Source organism: Salvia miltiorrhiza, chromosome 1 (genome assembly GCF_028751815.1).
Source record: "Salvia miltiorrhiza cultivar Shanhuang (shh) chromosome 1, IMPLAD_Smil_shh, whole genome shotgun sequence".
NCBI classification, from domain to species: domain Eukaryota; kingdom Viridiplantae; phylum Streptophyta; class Magnoliopsida; order Lamiales; family Lamiaceae; genus Salvia; species Salvia miltiorrhiza.
In genome coordinates, this window is record NC_080387.1 from 42,926,295 (window position 1) to 42,947,413 (window position 21,119).

General features: G+C 39.9%; 3 protein-coding genes and 1 pseudogene across 7 annotated transcripts; 1 reads left to right on the forward strand and 3 right to left on the reverse strand.

Annotated features, from left to right (window-relative positions):
• Nucleotides 1–6,744: 6,744 nt before the first annotated feature.
• Nucleotides 6,745–8,865, forward strand: LOC131008377 (uncharacterized). The gene is made up of 5 exons (XM_057935263.1): nt 6,745–7,667; nt 7,768–7,909; nt 8,287–8,382; nt 8,487–8,655; nt 8,786–8,865. Exons 1-5 carry the CDS (start codon nt 6,745–6,747, stop codon nt 8,863–8,865), a joined length of 1,410 nt encoding a protein of 469 aa, XP_057791246.1.
• Nucleotides 8,866–9,168: 303 nt separating this feature from the next.
• Nucleotides 9,169–13,277, reverse strand: LOC131025905 (ATP-dependent Clp protease proteolytic subunit-related protein 2, chloroplastic). The gene is made up of 9 exons (XM_057955685.1): nt 13,069–13,277; nt 12,946–12,989; nt 12,782–12,854; nt 11,370–11,490; nt 10,898–11,035; nt 10,636–10,752; nt 10,159–10,227; nt 9,979–10,074; nt 9,169–9,557 (listed from the first exon to the last, which is right to left on the reverse strand). The coding sequence occupies exons 1-9, from the start codon at nt 13,128–13,130 to the stop codon at nt 9,420–9,422; spliced, it is 858 nt and encodes a 285-aa protein (XP_057811668.1). The 5' UTR covers nt 13,131–13,277; the 3' UTR covers nt 9,169–9,419.
• Nucleotides 13,278–14,945: 1,668 nt separating this feature from the next.
• On the reverse strand, nt 14,946–19,222 carry LOC131025912 (general transcription and DNA repair factor IIH subunit TFB5). Of its 5 annotated transcripts, XM_057955706.1 has the most exons (5): nt 18,898–19,219; nt 18,709–18,775; nt 17,013–17,238; nt 15,912–15,969; nt 14,946–15,314 (listed from the first exon to the last, which is right to left on the reverse strand). In XM_057955706.1, exons 4-5 carry the CDS (start codon nt 15,944–15,946, stop codon nt 15,134–15,136), a joined length of 216 nt encoding a protein of 71 aa, XP_057811689.1. In that variant the 5' UTR covers nt 15,947–15,969; nt 17,013–17,238; nt 18,709–18,775; nt 18,898–19,219; the 3' UTR covers nt 14,946–15,133. The 5 variants fall into 5 exon arrangements, with proteins under 5 accessions (XP_057811689.1, XP_057811683.1, XP_057811681.1 ...); XM_057955700.1 differs by lacking the exon at nt 18,709–18,775; XM_057955698.1 differs by lacking the exon at nt 18,709–18,775 and having other exon boundaries at nt 17,013–18,171.
• Nucleotides 19,223–19,391: 169 nt separating this feature from the next.
• LOC131025936 (putative UPF0481 protein At3g02645) lies at nt 19,392–20,871 on the reverse strand (annotated as a pseudogene).
• Between the last annotated feature and the right edge of the window lie 248 nt (nt 20,872–21,119).

A 21,119-nucleotide genomic window follows, 5' to 3' on the forward strand; every position in this document is an offset into this window, starting at 1 on the left:
CTGAAAGCGAACACATCCGCATTTCGCCGAAGACAACCAATGAGCTCTTCTCTGACCTGATCACTCATGGCCGATCCAATCTTAGTCTGGAAACCCTCTTTCCCTGGAAATAACTCTATCATATTGCAAACGTCGCTGGTGGACACCAGCGCGGTTTTCTCTGTGGAGTCTCTGTCTTTTAATAAATCCGCCAACTCTTGGCGCTCCTCTGCTGGGGCGTGCACCTCGCCCACTTTCCCCTTCTTCCGGGCGTTCGACCTCTCTGTCCATCTTTCCCTTTTCTGCCCCGCTGACTGTGTGAGCATTTGCACGTGGCATGCTTTTGATGTCGTTTGATCGCCGCAAACTTCTCCCACTCTTCCACCCTCGATGGGAAACTTCATTTTCAGATGAAACAGTGATATAACAGCTTTGAACGCTGTCAAGGCAGGCCGGCCGAGTATGACATTGTACGAGGGCTTAGGCATATCCACCACTAAGAACCGTACCATCCTTGTTTTGTTACCTGCAGCTGTATTGCCCAGAATCAACGGCAACTCTACATACCCCAGGGGCATGACCATCTCTCCTCCAAACCCAAACAGAGGAGCATTTGTCGGCTCAACATGAGCGTTAATTCCCATATTTTGGAGACATTCCTTATACAAGATGTTTACAGCGCTGCCCGAATCCACGAAAATACGGTGAATAATGCAGCCGGCAATGTCCGCCGTGATGACCAGCGCATCATCATGCGGATACATTAGTGTGCGTATATCCTCTGCTCCAAAGGTGATTGCCGGCTCCTCTGCCGCGCTGGTGACTTCCATGACCCTTTTAGGATAATACCCTGTTTTAACTGCTCTGACGACTTGCTTTTTAGCCCTATTTGATGTGGGCATCCCGTTCTCCCCACAAATCATATGAACTTCCCTTCTATACGGGGGGGAGGAAGAGCTTGCCTGTCTGCCCCCTCTCTGCGATTATCCTGGTTGTCATCAAGCCTGCGGTCTCTGTTGTTGTTCCCCTGTTCTCGTCGCTGATCCCGGTTATTTCTTTGATCCCTCTGATCTCGCTGATCTCTCTGATCCCTCTGATCTCGCTGATCTCTCTGATCAGTCCTCCTCTGACCTTCATTTCCCCTGTCAATGAGATGGTCGAGATATCCCTGACGCACCAGTAACTCCAATTGGTGCTTAAGGTGTCCACAATATTTCGTGTAATGCCCGAAGGAATTGTGATATTCACACAACTTATTGTTAGGCCCTTCCTGCGGCGGCCCAGTCCGGTAGGTCCCCGGTACCCTAAAGAACGGCTGATCCTTTATCAGATGAAAATTTTCTTCTTGTGGTTTATTCAAGGGCGTGTATTCGGTAAACCGCGTTACTTCATTCACTGTGCGCTGTTGATTAGATGGCATTCCTCCCTGGGGTGGGAGTACCCTGGGAGGCAACCCTCTGAATGGGGCCCTATCTTGCTGTCTCTGTCTTTCGGGTGCTTCCTCAGCTTTCTTGACTCTGTGTTTCTCATTTTCCACCTTCCTCGCCATTTTGGCATCCTCCAACTGTAGATAACCCGGCAGCCTTGCCATGATGTCATCAAAATCCCTTGCTGGTCGAATTTGTAATTCGTCAAAAAAGATCCCCGGCCTGAGTCCTCTGACATAGGCGCAGTTTTTAATTTGCGATTCTGCCTCTGGCACCTCCAGAGCGGCAAGGTTAAACCTCGCTGTGTACTCCCGTAGCGTTTCTCCCTGCTCCTGCTTAATATCCATCAGCGAAAGGGCTGACTTCCCTACCCTTCGTGAACTCGCGAACTGCCGCAAAAAACGAGTCTGTAATTCTTCGAAAGAGTGAATGGAATTTGGGGGCAGCGTCCCAAACCATAACTGAGCCGGTCCAGTAAGAGTAGTGGAGAAGATTCGGCACTTAATGCCCTCCGTGTACATGTGCAGCGTAACCAACCCTTCAAACCGATTGAGGTGTACCTCCGGATCGGTAGTGCCATCGTAATCCAGTGAGATGGGCTTGTAGCTTCTAGGTAAGGTATCTGCCAAGATATCGTCCGAGAAAGGACTGCGGTTGTTGATCGGGTGGAGCCTTGATGTCTTAGCTCTCTTGTCCCCCTTATGCCTCCCCTGCTCCCTTCTGTCTCTGGGCGCATCACGAGCGTGGCGCTTGTGGACTCTATATTCATGTCTGCCAGAGGAATACTCCAGCTCCCTCTCCTCTGACCTCTCTGTGTAGCGCGATTTTTCCGATCGATGGGACTTCTCCACCCGATGCGATTTTCCTGACCTTTGTTCCCTATCCTCCCTTCGGGATTTCTCCCTAAGTGATTCCTCCAGATCCTGGAGTTGATGTTTCAGCTGAGACACTTGGTTTTTTAACCGAGCCTTCTCCCTTGGTCTCTCCTCCTCGAACACCAGGGAGACGGATTGACTATCAGACTCGTCAACCCTCTCCTTTCTAACAACACTGTTGAGTCTGACCCGGCTCCCCTCTGGTCTTCTTTCCACTTCCCTGTCAGCTGGGTCCCCTTGCACTTCCAGAGGCATCGCAGCTTGTTTGTTGATTGCTAAAGTGTTTACCTCCTGAGCAGCGGGAGGCGGGGCCTCAGTGCCCTGCAAAGTAGCCGTTCCCACCAGTGGAGCTACAGTGGGAACAGTGGACAACATGGGAGTTCCTAGTGCTTGACGCACAGCGGAGTAGTGAAGCAGCGCCATCATCTGTTCCATTGACCGAAACGTAAGCTGTCCCGCTCCAGGCGCGGGAGTTAAGCTTGGCATATCAGATCCCGGAGTTACCAGAGCAGATCTCTGGAGACTTGCATTCAGCCCTGTCAACGGAGTGGCGGAGATAGCCTGAAACCCTGGTGGTGCAGCGAAGGCAGCATTGCCCTGTAGGCCAGTGAACAAGGAGGCAGGCACCTCAGTGGTGAGAGCAGCGGAGTCGAACTCTTTCTCCAGGTTGCGGTGAGCATCTGACGATCCCATAGTACCTACATGTAAGCAAAGTGAGAAAAGTCCCAAGGACAAAAGAACAAACCCTCCGTTACCGATGGGAGTCCCAATATAAGAAATCCAATAAAGAATCCCGAGCACCGGTACAAAGACCGTTAAAAAGTTCCGAGTAATTCTACACTCTGGAAAATAAACCCAGAGTATAGATTGAGAAAAATAGAGCCCTCAGTAAAATCCAGCAGACGCGAGATACCCAGAGATAAGTACAAACAGAGCAACCACCAGAAGACATGTTAGCACGATTCATTAAACATGATAACAAAAAGAATTATGTAAAATACTACCATAATACGAAGATTAGTTAAGGAAAACATGGAGAACATGAATAATAGTTTCCCATAAGTGAAGATCGTCCACAAAACAACAATATGAATCTCACCACAACTAAGACAAAGTGTTTAATTATCATATTATTGAGGTAAATCCCTTGTATCAACGACAATAAATACTCTTGAGATCGAAGACTAGCCACAAAACCCATAGATCCACAGCAAGAAACCCCAATATATCAGGAACAGAACAGAACTTCCAATTCAATCATCGAAATCGAAGATCAACCATGAAAAACATGGAAAACGCCCATAAACCCCCTCCCTTAAACGAAAAACGTCTATAAACCCCCGGCACAGAACCAACGTAACAAAAACAGATTATCACCCCCGATTCAGCGATGCAAAGCGAGGATTAGTCACCAAAACATAGGATGTAACGGTAATTATCAATTGCAAACAAAGAATACCCACGGATTAGCAACGCGAACCCGAGCACAACAGAAGCAAAGTATTAATCGGCGTATTATCGATGCAAACCCATGAATTAACAGTAATAACCACACGCTTCACCGAAAACAAGATAAAACACGAAGATCGCCCACAATTATCGTATTAACACGCAAAACAACCACATACAAGCAACATAAACCCAAAATATCGGGGATCCATAAGGAAACGACGAACACAATCGGAACAGAGCACCCAATTACAATTTCCTCATGCAAAACATTAGATCGGTGAAGAAAACCTCAATTCTACAAGAGAACCCCTTATTCGCAGATAACTACCCCAAACAAGCGGTAAATAAACGTAAATTTCCCCTGATTCATGTTTTACGCCCGTCGCCACCTTTCCCCATGCACCCAAAACACAAATCAACGCAGAGCTCAGCAGATTAACAACATTTTAAACCAGAAAACGCAATTTAACCGATTAAACACAGCTGGGTGTCCGGATTATCGGACCAATCGGTGCCAACGCCCGCAAATCCGATTGGATTCACAGATCTGCGTACGTCGGCGACCGTAACCTCACGTCTTAATTCAGTAGCCTTCCCACAGACGGCGCCAGTTGGTGTTTAACGTAACCAACACCTAAATCTATAAAGGGAAAACATAAAATTCTACCTAGTCGAGAAGGCTGGAAAGAGTAAAAATAACTGATCGGAAACCTCGCACGAGAAAGAAAACAACTATTGTATTCGAAAATATGAGAGAGCGTAAGTCACAGTACACGAGCTCGGGCCCTATTTATAGATTTACAAGCGGAGGGGTAAAATAGTAAAAACATCTTCGGTGCATGCGTCTTGCGTGGTGGAAGGGTACGCTGGTAATTTCGATAATACGCGGGAGACCTTCCCGCGCATTTAACAACTCCTCTGGTAAAAAATGTCTCCTCTGGCAAACACGTCGTCTCTGGCAAAGACGTCTCCTCTGGCGAAAGCGTCTTCTCTGTCGATGTAATCTCTGGTGGAGATGACTCTTCTGGCAAACACGTTGTCTCTGGCAAAGGCGTCTCCTCTGGCCATGGTGTCTTCTCTGGCGCGGATGATTCCTCTGACGAAGGTGGTTCCCCTGGTGAGGGTGACTTCTCTGAAGAACGCGATTCCTCTGGCAAGAGCCATTCCTCTGATGGATGAAATCCCTCTGGTAAGAATGATTCTTCTGACCCATACGGCTCCTCTGGCAAAAATGATTCCTCTGATTTGTACTCTCTCCCTATTCTGCACATATTGCTCCTCACCATTATGAGATGGATGGAGTATTTGCTTCCACTTAATTACTCTTAATTGGTTTTTTCAAACAATTACTCTTAATTGGTGGTGTCCATAATTTCCAAATTTTAAGATCGACAATTCGTCTCTGTTACCGTCGTCCATCCTCCCTCTGCCTTTGCGTCACCCATGGTAGATCGTCAACTAAATCAGAAAACTCTAGGTCGCCCCATAAAGAGAGCAAATCTACGACAACAAAGCTACTCAGATTCTCGCCGATTTCGTATTCGACAAGGAGGGATACATATTCAGAGGGTAAGGATAAGGGAAATGAGTTTCAAGGCTTGTCCTCCATCTCTAGTACCATCGTCCATCCTCCCTCTGCGACGCCCATAGTAAATCATCAATTGAATCGGAGAACTCAAAGTCGCCTCATCGAGAGAGTGAATCTTCTAGAACGAGGGGTACAAATTCAAAGGATCGATAAGAGAAAGGAAAAGGAGGTTGCCTTCATTTTTATCACAACAAAGTAGAGATATAGGGTTTCACATACAAGGGTTGCGGCGTCGAAGAAAAAGCGCGGTAAAAAGGAAAGAGAGTGTGTGAGTGAAATAAGGGGATCGAATTTAGAATGTCAACAATTTAAGAGGTGTATGGGGTTCATTAAGCGTGGTGATCAATAGCCTACAATGTTTTAAAAATCCACTGAGGAGTAGGAACTGAGGTGAGCTTTAGTTCCAATCATTCGAAAACCGCATCTGAGGCGGCGCCTCAGTTTATTGAACAGATTCGTGCGCCTCAATTAACTGAGGCTATCTGAGGCGGTGCATAGGAACCTGTTCGCTTGAGGCTTAAGCCTCAGTTAGAATCTGATTTTTCAGCCCAATTTGAATGGGCTTTATCAATTTTAACCTAATTACTTATGGGCTTTGTCAATTTTAACCTAATTACTCATAGACTTTATTAATTTAAGCCCAATTTATAGTAAAGCCCTACATATTAATTAATACATAATAGTCTAATATACATATGGTAAGACAAAAAGTCACGTAAACACTACAATAAGAGTCAGAACGTCAGCTTCATCTCTTCACTACAACTCGCCAGTGTCTTTTGGTCTGTTCTACTTCAACGATTCAACTTCAACCTTCCCTTCACAGTACTTCTTCAACAAAAGGTAAAGTTCTCACTTCTCAGTTCTACTTTCTGAAATCTCAATCTCTGATTATGCTTGCCTCAAATTCTGCTTAAACACAAAATTATACTCTATAACTTTCTGAAATCTTAATCTCTGATTATGCTTGCCTCATGCAAATCCTGCTTCACATCTTCTTCTACTTGAATCTGCTATACATAATATAATACACAATATTCTTGTTTTCAGATTATGATTCACGTTTCATGCTCCATATGTTACAAACTTACAATTTTTATTTATTCTCGTTATGTCGTTCTCTTAAATCTTTAGTATTAACTCTTTAGTATTAACTGTATTATTAATTATTATTATTTTGTTATGGTATTTAAAGTCTTCGAATCTTCAAGATGAGTGGCCCACAACGAAAAGACCCTGCATGGAGTTATGCAATTCCAATGGAAGTGCCGACAGAAGGTGCAAAGAAAGGTTACAAATATTTGAAGTGCAAGTTTTGTAGTAAGGAAATAAGGGGGGAGTTAAGAGAGTCAAAGATCATTTGGCCTGCAATCACAAGAATGTGACTCCCTGTTCACGCGTACCTGATGACGTTAAGAACTCGATGAAGGAGTATTTGAGAGCATTTGAGGAATCAAAACACTCCAAACAACGAGAATTCGATGATATGGTAGATGGTGGAGCCTATTTTGGTGTTGATATGTCCAAAGATTCGTTCCTAGCCGGCGTCGAGAGAGGTAGCAGAGGGTCTATGGATCAATTTCTTACTAATGAGTTAGAAGATGGCAAAGTAGTTCCTCCAAGTGCAACGGCTAAAGAGCATCGTAGTCGAGTTTGTCTAGATATTGGGAGGTTCTTCTTTGAGAACGCAATCCCATTTAATTGCATTAGAAGTTCATCGTTCGTTAGTATGATGCGCTCAATTGGGGGTTACGGTCGAGGGTTGAAGCCTCCATCAATGCATGAGATGAGAACTTGGATCCTCAAAGATGAGATCAAAGCAACTTGGAAGCACACGGGAGTTTCATTGTTATCGGATGGTTGGTCAGACATGAGAAACAGAAGTCTGATCAATTTTCTCGTTAACAATCAATATGGAACAGTGTATTTGAAAACTGTGGATGAAAGTGATGTTGTGAAAAATGCCCAGAAGTTGTTTGAGTTACTTGATGAAGTTGTTGAAGAAATCGAAGAGGGGCATGTTGTGCAGGTGATAACAGATAATGCAGTCGCATACAAAGCAGTCGGGCGTTTGTTAATGGAGAAGAGGACTAGCTTATATTGGACTTCGTATGCAGCTCATTGCATTGATCTAATTATTGAAAAGATTGGCGAACTCCCACAGCACAAGAATGCTTTACTTAAAGCAAAGAGGGTAACTAATTACATCCACAACCATCAGTGGATTTTGAGCTTAACAAGAAAGTTTGCTAAGAAAGATCTTCTTCGACCAGCTGCCACCCGATTCGCGACTACCTATCTTACATTGGAGAGCATGTATGAGTTGAAACAGCCACTGCAGCAGATGTTCATTTCGAAAGATTGGACAGGATGCGTGTGGGCAAAAAAGGATTAAGGAAAGGCTGTGAGAAAAATTATCATGAGTGATAATTCATTTTGGGTCTAGTGTGGCTTATTCTATTAAGACCACAAAGCCTCTTGTGGATGTGTTGAGAGTGGTTGATGGTGAGAGGGCGCCGGCGATGGGATATATCTACGCTACTATGGATGAGGCCAAAGAAAAGATAGCCAAGAACTTGAATGACAAAGTAGGTGCCTACAAGGAGATTTGGAATATCATCGATGATAAGTGGGAGAAGCAATTGCACCGTGACCTACACGCAACTGCTTATTATTTGAATCCGCAATTTAGATAGAGTGAGAATGTTTCTGAGCATGCAGAGATTAAAAAGGGGTTGTTTAATTGTATGGAGAGCATGATCAAGGATAACTATACTTATATGAAGGTTGATGTCCAACTTGACGAGTACAAAAACAAGAGAGGATTATTTGGCTCGAGAGCATCTATGTTAACATACACATCTCGTGCACCTAGTTAGTAGTTAGTTTATCAATTAATTATTAATTACTTATCTTAACTAGCTTATTTGTGCTTAATCTAATCATTATATCATATATCCAATAGTTGATTGGTGGGAACATTTTGGAGATGAAGTTCCCCATCTCAAAGCATTTGCAAAGAGAATTCTTGGGCTTACTTGCTCGACCTCGGCTTGCGAACGTAATTGGAGTACATTCAATCAAGTGCATACAAAAAAAATGAATCGTCTAAGCACATTGGCCCTCAACAAGTTAGTGCACATTATGTACAATAAACGGTTGAAGCATAGACATTCGAAGAGGCAATTAAGAAAGGAGAAGGACGATCCTTTGGTTGTTGAAGACATAGCTTCCGGTGATGAGTGGATAGCCAATCCAAATGACGAAGATGATATTGATGTCGATGATGCTAACTCCGATGATATTGAATCAGATCATATGGATGAGGGGACAAGTTCTTCCATACCAAGAAAGAGATGAAGAAGTGAAGTATCAAAGAAAGGTACTTTTAGAAGTTAGTTTTAATTAAAAGTTATTGTAAGTTCTAATTATTTACTTATTTATATTTATATGTTTAAATGTAGGAAAAGAAAAAGAGGTTGAACATAGACTTGTGGATGAGGACCTGGATGAGGATGGAAGTGGAGGAGATGATGATAATTAAGTTAGATTATTAGTTATAAACTATAATATGATTTTTGGACTTGTGGTGGTATTAGTTATTTTGCTATGAACCTATTATTATATAGCTTATGACTGCTAAGTTAGTATTCTGTTATAGCTTTTGACTTTATAGTATTAGTTATTTTATTATGAACTTATTATATTCATGAACCTATAATTTTTCTTAAAGGCTTACGCCTTGAATCGGTTCCTACGCCTCATGGTACTGTAAGAAAACGCCTCGGTTCCCGATTTAGTTTTTAAAAACATTGATAGATCAAAATGAAAAAGATGACACAAATAGTTGAACGGAGGGAGTAGCAATTAGTAACACAAACTTGCAGCAGTAGGTATAAGTTTCATCTAGATTATCATTTGAACAACCAGCTCTAACCTTTCCAAGAAAAATGTATCTTGAAAGAAACATTATCAAGAAAGGGAGACATCAAATTAACTATAAAAATGAGTTGCTCAATGCCAAAGTCTAATTGGAACTTAGAAACATCTGTAACTACAGATTTTCCGGAGGCATTCGGATTACAAGAAAAAGATGAACTAACCAAGACCTGTGGTAGTATCCTGTCGCGGCGCATCAGCCTTTATACGGGGTGGCCTAACTATTCGATCAATGAGACCGTATTCAAGAGCCTCTTGAGCATTGAAGCGCTTCACCCGACTTAGGTCCTGGTGAACCTGCATATTCATGTCGAAGATTCAGTGTGCGTATCAACAGGGATACCAAATGCCATAAAATGCACTAACTTTGTTTGTTTTTTTGTACACGGACTTTTAAATCTTGTTACAAAATACATGAATTTGAAATTTTTTGCAATTGAAATATGATTCTGATTTTCAATCAATTGAAGATGACGAGGTAAGATATATGTGGTGTCACCATCGATATTCGATATTACACCAAGATTTCAATTAATTGAAAATATGAATCATGTTATCATATTTTGTGACAAGATTTAAAAGTCACGTGTAAAACCAAAAACAGTCCAAAGTTCATATATTTTATGGCAATAATTGCAATATATGATGCTCGGATTCATTAAAATCAACTTAGGCACTATAACATAAATGAAAATATTGAATTATTGACAAGTTTGACCTTCTCGATTGGCTGGCCAGTTTTCTGAGCCAACTCCTTGAAAAGATAATCTCTTATTCGTAGCAGCTCATCAGCCTCATTACGAATATCATCAGCCTGGAAAAAGGTTCTCAAAGATATTATAAGTTGCTGTCAAGGGTGGAATGAGGCTTCAGATACAAGAAAATTAATTGATCAAACCTGACCACGAGCAGCCCCAGCTGGAGATTGTAATGAAACTCTTGACAGCGGCATGGCAAAGCGATTACCCTTCAAGAAAAGGAGGTTGTAAATGAGATGAGTGCACCAGAGTGCAAGGAATTTCAAATTTTCATATTATTCAAGACAATGCATCTGATGAGGAGGCTATCAATAATCACATGATAGAGAAACGCTGATCAAAGACACTAGGATTTGTTATATAATTTATATGTCCTTATATGATCATTCAAAAGGCAAGACTTTTTTGTCTTTTTTAACAGAAACACGCCAGGAAACCAAAACAGATGCAATAAAATCACCAATTTCTACTAAACATATATGCATTTTCAAACCTAACTTTATGACAGAATACATATCTTTATAAGCCTGTTTTATAATTCCATATTTGGATGGATGGAGCAGTTCAATATTGTTATTATCTAACTATACATAAAATAAACCCATAAGAAAACATACCTTCTCACCAGCGGCAAGGAGAAAACCTGCCAAATTATAAGCATATCCCACACAGTGAGTACCAACAGGACTTTTCAAACTCTGCATGGTATCGTAGATAGCCATGCTAGGAGTGAGCTGCAACAGAGATTTATAGCTATCATAAGATTTTAAATAGAAAAAGAGAAACAAAACATTAAATTACTATACAAAGAATGCTATAAACATAAATAAATGATAAAATGTCAGTGCCAAGTAGTAAATTACTAAATTAAGAACTCACATCTCCTCCAGGGCCATTAATGTACATATACAGCTTCTTTGAATCCTCAATACTGTCGAGGTACAACATCGTCGCAAGTATCTGATTGCTGAACTCCTCGTCTATGTTTTGCCCAATAAAAATAACACGTTCACGGTACTGCAATTAAGAGATTATTGACTTCTGTCAGACGAGTTTCAAAGAAGATAGAAACATTTATTAAAAGAAATTAAAAAAAGGCAATATTTTGATATTGTAGAGAACAGACAAGAAATATCTTATCTTTCTTTGCACATCAAATAACCAACTATTACAGAAAATAACTAGGGAGCAAAAGATGATCAGATGACATGCTTGATGACACTAATCTTGGACAAAACAAAGGAAATATGATAAAGTTATTATGAGCTCTCACACTCTATTTGATATGGTTATTCAAAAAACTGAGTAATTCATACAATTTTACTGGGATGGAGTAGCCAGATAGACTTACAAGAGCATTCCACAAATCAACCCACTGCCAAGTTCCTTCAGCGGGGTTTCTGTAAGGCACTCTAGGTGTTCCAATAGGCATCATTGCTACACGACCTCTTGTTGGTTTGGTATTAATAGATCTGTAAATGGTTAAAAGGTGTCATTTACAATATGTCAATAATTCAATATCTATATTTAATGTGTTATTTTACCCAAGTCAAGATTTAGGAGTGAGAGATGTATGCTCTTGAGCCAAGGAAATGGTTTAAGGCAAATCAGTCAGAGTTGATTACCACTGATGTACCCAGAGGGAGAAAAAGAAATCCAGTGATGTACCCAGAGGGAGAAATAGAAATCCAAGAGTAACATCTTTCTAATTTTAACTAACAAATACTTCGATGTTGAAAAAGGTCAAAACATGGATTAGGGAATAAAGTGAGCATATACGTTAGTTAAACTGAAATACTATTTACAAAGAAAAACAAAGAAAATTTTGCCACAGTACATACCCTGTCACTTTATAAAAAATACGTAGCAAAGGGGGAATTCTATGCACATTAAAGATCAAGTCATGACCCAAAGCTATAAGGGGCAAATTTGAAGGAGAGTAGAGTAAATGGAAGGCAAATACAATATTTTCAATCATAATTATGGAATTGTACACTCAAATGCCATTATGCTGCACAAATTTTAACTCAATAAATTCACTAAAACTCACTGAACCTAGCTTTCGTGCTGATTGCAATATCCAAACATAGCACACATATATGATATATTGACTTCTCCCACTATTATGGAAACTGCTTTAACTTTGATTGGCCGGGGTTGATATTGTTGTTAATCTTCAGTCCTAAGCAGTAACTTCCACATGAAGGTTTATCTTAAGAGGCTTGAGAATCTATCTCTAGTCATTTGGTGGATATAACCTCCCCTAAACTAACTGGCTTTGCTATTACCAGGCGTGTACATCTTATCTTTTCATTTCATTGGTCGACCTAAGGCCATTTGCTTAAATTTAAAGCTAATTAACAGCTCCCAATCCAAGTTTCCAACTATGCTTCTCATACTTGGTGTCATTTTCAATTCAACCAATGCCCTTCTTGAATTTTCTTTAACTAACCTGCAGATATAGAATTCTTAAACAAATAGCACGACAAATTTATTTCAAAAGCTTAACCTAAAAGGATTCCTAAGAAGATGTTCCAAGTTCCATTAACCTCCCATTGTTTCTATCTCTCTTTCAAATTTTTCTTTAACACCCAACAGAGAAAATGATAAACCAAGTAGTCCGGAATTGCAATTTACTCAATCAAAACAGGTGGCAGCTAATGTTACAATATCCTATGATAACAAAACCATGAAAACACAGTTCCAAATAGAAATTTTGATGGTGGGAAATTGACCCATAGACATTGGTAGCAGAAGCCATACCTGGACTCCATGCTTTTGTACACTTTATCACGAAATTCCACATTCAAATTGGACTTTCCTACTCCCCATCCATCTGCGTAATTTATTTATTTTCTTAAAGGAGTCAAAATTACATCATAGAACAAGTTAAATTGAATATCGAGCTGCGAGATAAGAACACATACTTGGAGATTGAACTCTCAACCCCACGAAGATTTTGGTGGCGCAGCTGCAAAAGGGCATAGATTGTAAAATTAGGGCCTAGCATAGCGAAAAAATTGAACTTTGAATAAAAAGTGAAGCAGAACCTTAGAGAAGGAGGGGATGAATCAATTGTGGAGTTAAAATATGAGGTTGGAGCGATTGCCATTGTTGGGATAGAGAGAGAAACAATGAATTTCGTGGTTATTGGATATGGAGGAAAGGTTACTGTTAAGAATCACGTATACCCGAACCCGAACTTGTCGACCCGTATTTATCAAATGGGTTATTCATTTTAGTGGCGTCTGGTCCGTCTGATTCTGAATTAATAAAGGATCAAATGAATGATTTATTTTCATTTTATTATCACGATGAAAATCTCTTTACGTTAATTTATAAATTAAAATTAAAAATAAATCGATATTTTTATTTTAAATACTGTACTAACATTTTGAAAATATATTCATTAGAAGAAGTGTTAAAAGATGAATAAAATTATAAAGATGTTTCTTCGCTTTCTTAATTTCCTTCTTTTATCTGCAAGAAATCACTAGAAAGGTTATGGCCAAAAAATACATAAACTTTGAAAAAGTATAATTTTCACATGAACTTTCATTTAGGTTAAAAAAATGCATTAATTTATATTTTTGTTATAATTTCGGCGAAATTGGTGCTTAGTTGACAGTCGAAAGTTCACCTAATGTTGATCTAACTTCTGATGATAAGGAGTATTTAAAGTTCGGAGATCTAAGAAGGCAATATTAATATATTTGACTTAATTTCGACTGTCAATTAAGCTCTAATTTCTTTGAAATTCAATTTTAGGTGAAAATTGTGACAAAAATATAAATTCATGTATTTTTTTGACTTAATTGAAAGTTTAGTTGAATATTGCAATTTTTTCAAAATTCGTGTATTTTTTTTGTCATAACCCCTTTTAGAAAGATAATAAAATTTACTCAAAATATAGAAAGTAGAGACTTAACCAAAATTAAATATTTCTATAAAACTGAAGATAACTTTGTAATTATTTTATAATTTATAGAAAGAGAATAGTGTAGGCTTCTCTACAATGTGGGGTGTATTATAAAAAAAAGTTATATTGATTTAATTTTGTATGCTGAGGCTTCTCTATAATGTGAAGTATATTATAAAAAGAGAAGCTATATTTAATTAAAATTAAAATTAAAATAATTTTTATTTTTATTTTTAATTTTCTATAAGAAAAACAATTTTTTTTTAATGGATCCATAGAGTCGGGCTCTACCTATCGCACCCTCTCTCTGAGCCTGGGGGCTCGCCAATGGGGCAGGACTCGCCGAGGGTCGACTCGAGCCTCTAGATCGAGCCCCGTTGCACATTCACTAAGGATTTAGTGAGAATGGTCAAATGTGATTAGAAATGAGAATAAATCTAGAACGTTAGATGTTCAAATCTTATAAGCTGATATTAATTTATTTAAATTTATTGTGTAAAAGAAAAATAACAAATAAATTAGTATAAATATACGAATAAGCTAATACAAATCTACGAATAAGCCATTTGATGACTTTGCTGAATAAATTACAACAAATTCATAATTCAAGATTCAAATCCAACAAGTGACAAAAATTCCATTTTTTTAATTCATGATTTTGTATAATAAATTCATAATATTTTATAGCGAATTCAAAGTTGATTAATTTAATACGATAAATGTGGCTTGTATAATAATCTCTCTAGAGGGAGTTTCAAATGAAAACTTTTATTTAAAATGAAAACGAAAAACATTCTTAACCCTTCAATAGTGAAAATCTACTATAAATACATCATCTTGATGGATAAAATTTATTTTTTTTAGTGCAGTAAATGTCATTGTAAATGCAATAATTTTATACATCTAATGCAGTGTTCTCATATTCTCACGATAAATGCAGTTCTTATATATATATATATATATATATATATATATATATACACACACACACAAACACACATATTACACTTTCCTGAATATGCCAGCCTCAAACATCTTTCTGAAGCACAATATATCAAGCAATCGTACAGTATTAACTAACTTTAATCTTGAAACTAATCTTTACTGATGGTGCTCTGTTCCTATTTTGAGGCCAAAGACATTCAATGTAAGTTCAAATTGATGACAAAAACCACACAAAGCTTTGTCTATGGAGATTAATTAGAGGGCTTCTCGTATGTATTCTGATCTCTGAAAGTTGCAATGGCGCTTTTAATCATACCAGCCATATCCGACCGCACAAAAAGATGAGTATTGTCCAATACATGTATTATAAACTTCTGCGACTGCGGCAGAGAAGCATTCATGTTAATGATGAATTGAGCCATGGGAATGTCACTGCATAAACAAGAAAATATCGATTACGTTAGACTACCGAAGCTCTGACTAGTGTGCAAATACAATGCAAGCACCTTCAATTCAAATTAAATCAAAACTCAAAAACTCAAAACTAATTCATATGAATCAGCATGATAAGCCAAACCAATGCTGCAGTTGGCTCATAAGTGGGCCCGGAGCATGGTTGAGCCAACTAGAGGCTCAACCAATGCTGATGCTCTAAGGCAATTGAGGTGAATGTATGAACATTGGGCACCACTTTAAGAAAGGAAATAGGGTGGCTATCAACTTAGAGCTTCAACTTCGGCAGTTTTTGAAAATATGTCCATACTTTAGTAGTAATATGCAAAATAAATAAATAAATAAATAAGAACCAATGACCTTCTAACATTCATGCAAAAATATCACTTGATAAAAATTCTGCCACAGAAACTGCGGCATCCTAATTCAAAATGCTATGCTGAAACTTCTACCCAGTGATTTTTTTGAAAAAAATGATGAAAGATGAGGAATTTATGCATTTTTTGTAGGTTGGGGCATTATTTTGCAGAACGCGCCAAGTGCAGGCCATAACTTGATAATAATCCAAGGAAATACCATGTGATGTACAATCCCTTTATAGCATTCACCATGATGTATATATTATGTCCTCCACCTGCAAAAATTTATATTAATTAGTAAGAGCCGTAGATCAACTAGTTTAACTACATGTGTGATGACTTTCGGGTTCCTCACGAGAGAAGCGTGACCCATTTCAACACCAATAAACACTTGTTAACACAAGTTTTCTCGGTGGATCTGCGGATGAAAACTTGAACAGATGCAGAAGATACGACCAATTCAAAGTTGTGTGATCGACAACATACGTAGTGAAGAATGTCAAGCAATTAGAGCTCCTTAAATGACAAAGTGTAACCTACATGCATAGTTGTTCTCAAACAGCACGGATCCCTTTCACACACCAAATAATCTCGTTCCAACTAAGTAAAAGGAGCTCGGTTAGTTTTCCGACAGTTTTATTTCTTACCATCTCTTTCGGGATAAACCAAGCCTATCTCCATGTCTAAACAAGTATTAGTTAACACAGTTAACCACCAAAATAACTAAGACGAAGTAGATCTTATGAAGCCATGTTATGAGTCAATTTTGTGGCAGACATTCAATCACAAACATAAGAATTCAATTATTGGATCAAACAATTTGGTTTCAAGACGATCACCAACATATGAGGACTTAACTGATAAGAGAATCGATTACTCACAAATACAACCACGGAATGCCCAATAAATGTTCTAAGCCACTAATATTTCTTTTAGGCTCATTGGTTTGATCAGTCGAAAATCAACACAAATTCCTTTTGGGCCAACGAAAGATTTAATTTTTTTCTACAATAATCAGCATTCTGTTTCTGAAACAGGAGTTAAGTAATCATCTCAATTATGCAAAAGAACAATTAGACCTTTCAGCAATTCTAGAATTCGAACTAGGAAAAATCATAGGAAGATTGAGATTATTGCACCCAATTCAGCAATCAATATATTGGAAAAATAACACTAAATTATGAGATTATTGTTTGGGTACCTTAATACCCGACTCCGGTTACTAGGGTGTCCAATACCCGACATAAAAAATATTTCTTTTACTTTTGCAATAAATCTAGGGCTGAAAAAATAATTCATGGCCAGCCGCCTATCTTACCTGCTGAAAAGCTGCGGACGGAGGCGGCTGAGCGAGGGCGGAGGCGGCTGCGGGCCTGTTGTTTGCGGGCAGTGGCGAGAGCGAAGGCTATCGGGCGGCGGCGGCCGGACGACAGAGAGACGGAGGAGACGAGAGGAAGAGAAGAGACGAGGAGAGAATACAAAAGACTCAGATGGAGGTGGGCCTGTTAAGCCCACTAGCATACTCAACCGGCCCACTCCAAAACCTGTTTTCAGTTTAAAGATTCAATCGCATCTACTCCATTTAGTTGTAATTAAATTTTCATTTTGTATGGGCACTACACCCAAAAATCTTCTCACCGATTAAAGTTTCATTCAATTCATTTTTACCAATTACTAAGTTTTATTAGAAACCACATGAAAATCACGACATATTATTTGTTAATTAAGTCAATTAAACCATGATTGAGCTTTAATCACTTTATTTGCTTCTTGCTTATGTTTGCATGAGTAGTTGGTTTATTAATTATTAACTACGGGTTAGTTTGGCTAATTAATCTTTCAATTGCTTACAAATTGTGTCAACATACATGGTGACGTTTACTTGCAAGTTTTGAGATTGTTGCGTGAGGAAATGAGAGTAATTATTTATGTCTATTTTACTTCCTATGTGTATAGTTATGGGCTAATTTTCTATGAATATACTAAGTATATTTAAATTTTAGTATTTAACTAATAATAGTTTTAGTTAAAAAAATATATGAATTTTTAATGTTTTTTAAATTCGACTTGAGTTAGAGTTTCAATCACACTTAATAATACATAAAAGTGGGAAATTAATCATGTGACAACTCAAATTTTAGATATTCCTTTAATCTACGTGTCATGGACAATATGTTCACTAGAATTAATCTATTAAAATCTGTAGACCGATGAAAGAAAGTATCTGCAAACTTCCACTAAACCAGCTGAAGTAGCAAACTAAAATTAATTTAAGAAGCATAATGTAATAATCTGTAGACAATTTTAATTGAAATAGTATCAATGTTGCAAAAGGTGGAAACAAGAAAACACCAATCAACTGCGATAAGTGGATGAATGACCAAACTTCTCAAATGCCTGCTTCAATACTCTATCTGATGTTGACCATGATAAATTCCCAATAAAGCAGAAAAATTCATCCTGATCCCCCATATTCACTTTGCATAAAAGAAATTAAATACATAAACTAACAGCATCTCAAGCTAATATAACAAACTGGTCACATGACTCGAAATATGCCCTAATGCTTTGAATTCAGACATATGTGCATAAACATGCATAATGACTTATTGTACATAGCTAATCTGAAATCCAAATGAGTAAACCAGCTAAGAAGCAGTTCGGTGCTGCTTATGCGTCGATGGTTACAATTTACAATTTGAGACTCATATGTTATTTTTTTTCCCCTTCAGAACTAAATCTTAATATTAGATGGTAAAAGGAAAACAATTTATCTACTCTGCATACCAATTTATCACGAACTTAACTAATCCTCATCGAATTAGGATAGTGCTACTTTCAGTAAAGCATGAACAAACAGACAAATCTCTCCACAATATATTAAATTCACTCACAAACACAACAAAGGAAAACCTGAAAACGAATCATCAGCCTCAGAACTTCGGCCGCAGGCATGAATTAACCGACAAAATAAACAGCAAAACAAGGGAAACCGAAGCGGATTTTGGAATTACTTTATTTATCTTAGACACAATGCAGTCATAAATCAAGGCTTACTCCTGGTAGGAGTTGATAAAATTGCTGCAACGAATCAAAGTGTAAAGCTATTAGACAAACACACAAGCACGGTAGAAATACAAACAGAAGCATGATCGAAGAACGCAGAGCAAGAGGTGAATTGAAAGAATAGAGCGAAATGAAACCTGCGCGGCTGCGATTTAGGCGTTGGAGTGGGAGCGACGAGCAGCTTCTGGTTTGAAATAGTATCTGGTCGACGGGAGTGGCAATCCGCAGGCAGGAGACGACCGCGCCGTCCGACGCCTTCTTCAAAATCTTGCTCGGCGGAACCCTAAACCTGAGATCGGGAACCGATTTATGGGAAACGATGGTAGAGTCCGGCCGAGCAAACGGCCGGCGTGGCAGCGGCGCTGGTCGTGGCGGCGAGTCGTGACGGCAGTGGCAGGGCGCGACGATGGTGAGGAGAGAAAGAGGCCAAGTCTGATTTCGGGAAATTTGGTGGGGATAGTTAGGGTTTTGATATTTTATAATAATATTAAATTTAAGGACAAAGGTTCATATTGATCCCTAAACTAGACCCCCCTACAGCGTTTAGCCCATACTCGACCTTGGTACAAATACCTCCCTCATAGTCTAGAACAAGGGTTCAACTAACCCCACATAACAAACGGCCTACTCACGCCGTTTCCTTCCAAAAAAATTTTTTTATAATATTAAAAAAAAAACATGAGAAATAGTATGGTGATGGCTGTAAGAACCGTGAGAATCTTCCACGACCCAAACACATACTCCTTCATGGGTTTGGCCATCTTAATCTTCCATCTCTGGCTATAGAACTTGTTCACATCCGCTATCACTTTTTCGAGTAATGGCACTTTGGTCAATCTCACCGACCTGCTCATCCCGTTCCACAGCTCCGCCACCTCCTTCTCGCTCTTCAGATGGTTCACGATGATCCCCTTCCCGCACAGGAACCGCGCGTCTACCTTCTTGTCGATGATCTCGTTCATCAACTCCGTGTACCGCGCCAGCACCTGCGGCCCGAACGCGCTGCACGCCTCGTACGCCACCAGATTCCTCAGCACCACCTCGGAGTTCACGTCCAGGTTGATCACCGGGATGTGGAACGTTAGGGTTTTGTCGTCGAAGTTGATGCTCGAGATGCCTTCCTCCGTCGCCACGAACTACACCCCGGCCTCCACCAGCTGCATCATCGAAGGGATCGCGATCTCCTCCAGCAGCGGAGGCTTCTCGTCGCTCTTCTTCGAACCCGATTCCTCGTCGCCTCCGTCTTCATTTTTCTCATTATGCAAGGTCTGGAGCACATTCTCGATTGGCTCCTTGAGCATTTTCAGGATGGGGATCTTGCTCAGAATCGTCCATGGCAGTTTCACCAACACTTTCATGGGCTTGGAGAACATCACGCGCTTCGTCAATGCAATCGGCCCTCGTACTAACTTCGACACCATTGCCATCACTATGTCCACCAGCTTCCGCATGTGAGTCGGCTCTGCAAACGCCTCCGCCGCCGTCATCCCTTCCTTCTCCTCCTCCTCGCCGCCAAATTCGCCGTCTTCAATTTCGTGCGGCGTAAACGATATATCAGATTTAGGCACGATGAAGTGGTATAAAAAATCCAGCAAGTGAGTGTGCTCCATGACGAGCGCCACCGTGTCATTGCTGAGCCCCGTCATCATTGAGTGGAGAGTTTTATCCGCCGTTTCCTTGGAGGAGAACTGCAGTTCAAGCAGCATCCTCATGACAAACAAAGGGATTTGGTTCTCGAGCATGAAGAGATCTCTGAGGATGGAGTTGTGCACCGTCTTGTTCCCCGATGAGTCGATGATGTGGGAGAGGCCGGGGGGGATCTTGCCAAGGATCTTTCCCTGCTTGATGCCGCAGATGCGGATGAACTCGAAGATGAAGCAGACGTCGACGACCATCATCCAGGAGAGGGCCTCGGGGCCGAAGTTGACGGGGCGGTGGTAGCAGGCGCGGATGCGGAGGTCATGCTTCATGAGGTGGTCCGCCAGGGTTTGGAGCTTCACGTTCTAGAGCTCCCTCTGGATCCGCTTTGCGGCGGCGACTTTGTACCGCTCCATGTCGTAGAGCTCCAGCCGGAGGTGGTGGTACGGCCTGATCGCCACCTACTGCGACATGTACGAAGTCAGATCGCATATCATTAGGGCTTTTGGGCCCCATTTAATATTAAAAAAAATAAAAAATTGGAAGGAAACGGCGTGAGTAGTCCGTTTGTTATGTGGGTTAGTTGAACCTTTGTTCTGGACTATGGGGGAGGTATTTGCACCAAGGTCGAGTATGGGGGGCTAAACGCTCTAGGGGGTCTATAGTTCAGGGACCAATCTGCACCTTTGCCCTAAATTTAAAAATAAATATAAAAAATACT

Bases quoted from the DNA above. Each gene is read 5' to 3' on its own strand.
- LOC131025905 (XM_057955685.1), bottom strand. From the start codon at position 13,130: ATGGCAATCGCTCCAACCTCATATTTTAACTCCACAATTGATTCATCC. The intron at 10,075-10,158 runs GTTTGATCAATT...ACCTTTTTCCAG, and splicing joins CTGGGGCTGCTCGTGGTCAG to GCTGATGATATTCGTAATGA. The intron at 9,558-9,978 runs GTCAAACTTGTC...ATGAATATGCAG, and splicing joins CTGGCCAGCCAATCGAGAAG to GTTCACCAGGACCTAAGTCG.
- LOC131008377 (XM_057935263.1), top strand. From the start codon at position 6,745: ATGAAGGAGTATTTGAGAGCATTTGAGGAATCAAAACACTCCAAACAA. The intron at 8,383-8,486 runs GTAATTGGAGTA...AAACGGTTGAAG, and splicing joins CTCGACCTCGGCTTGCGAAC to CATAGACATTCGAAGAGGCA. The intron at 8,656-8,785 runs GTTCTTCCATAC...GTTTAAATGTAG, and splicing joins TCATATGGATGAGGGGACAA to GAAAAGAAAAAGAGGTTGAA.
- LOC131025912 (XM_057955710.1), bottom strand. From the start codon at position 15,946: ATGGTGAATGCTATAAAGGGATTGTACATCACATG. The intron at 15,315-15,911 runs GTATTTCCTTGG...TTGTTTATGCAG, and splicing joins AAGGGATTGTACATCACATG to TGACATTCCCATGGCTCAAT.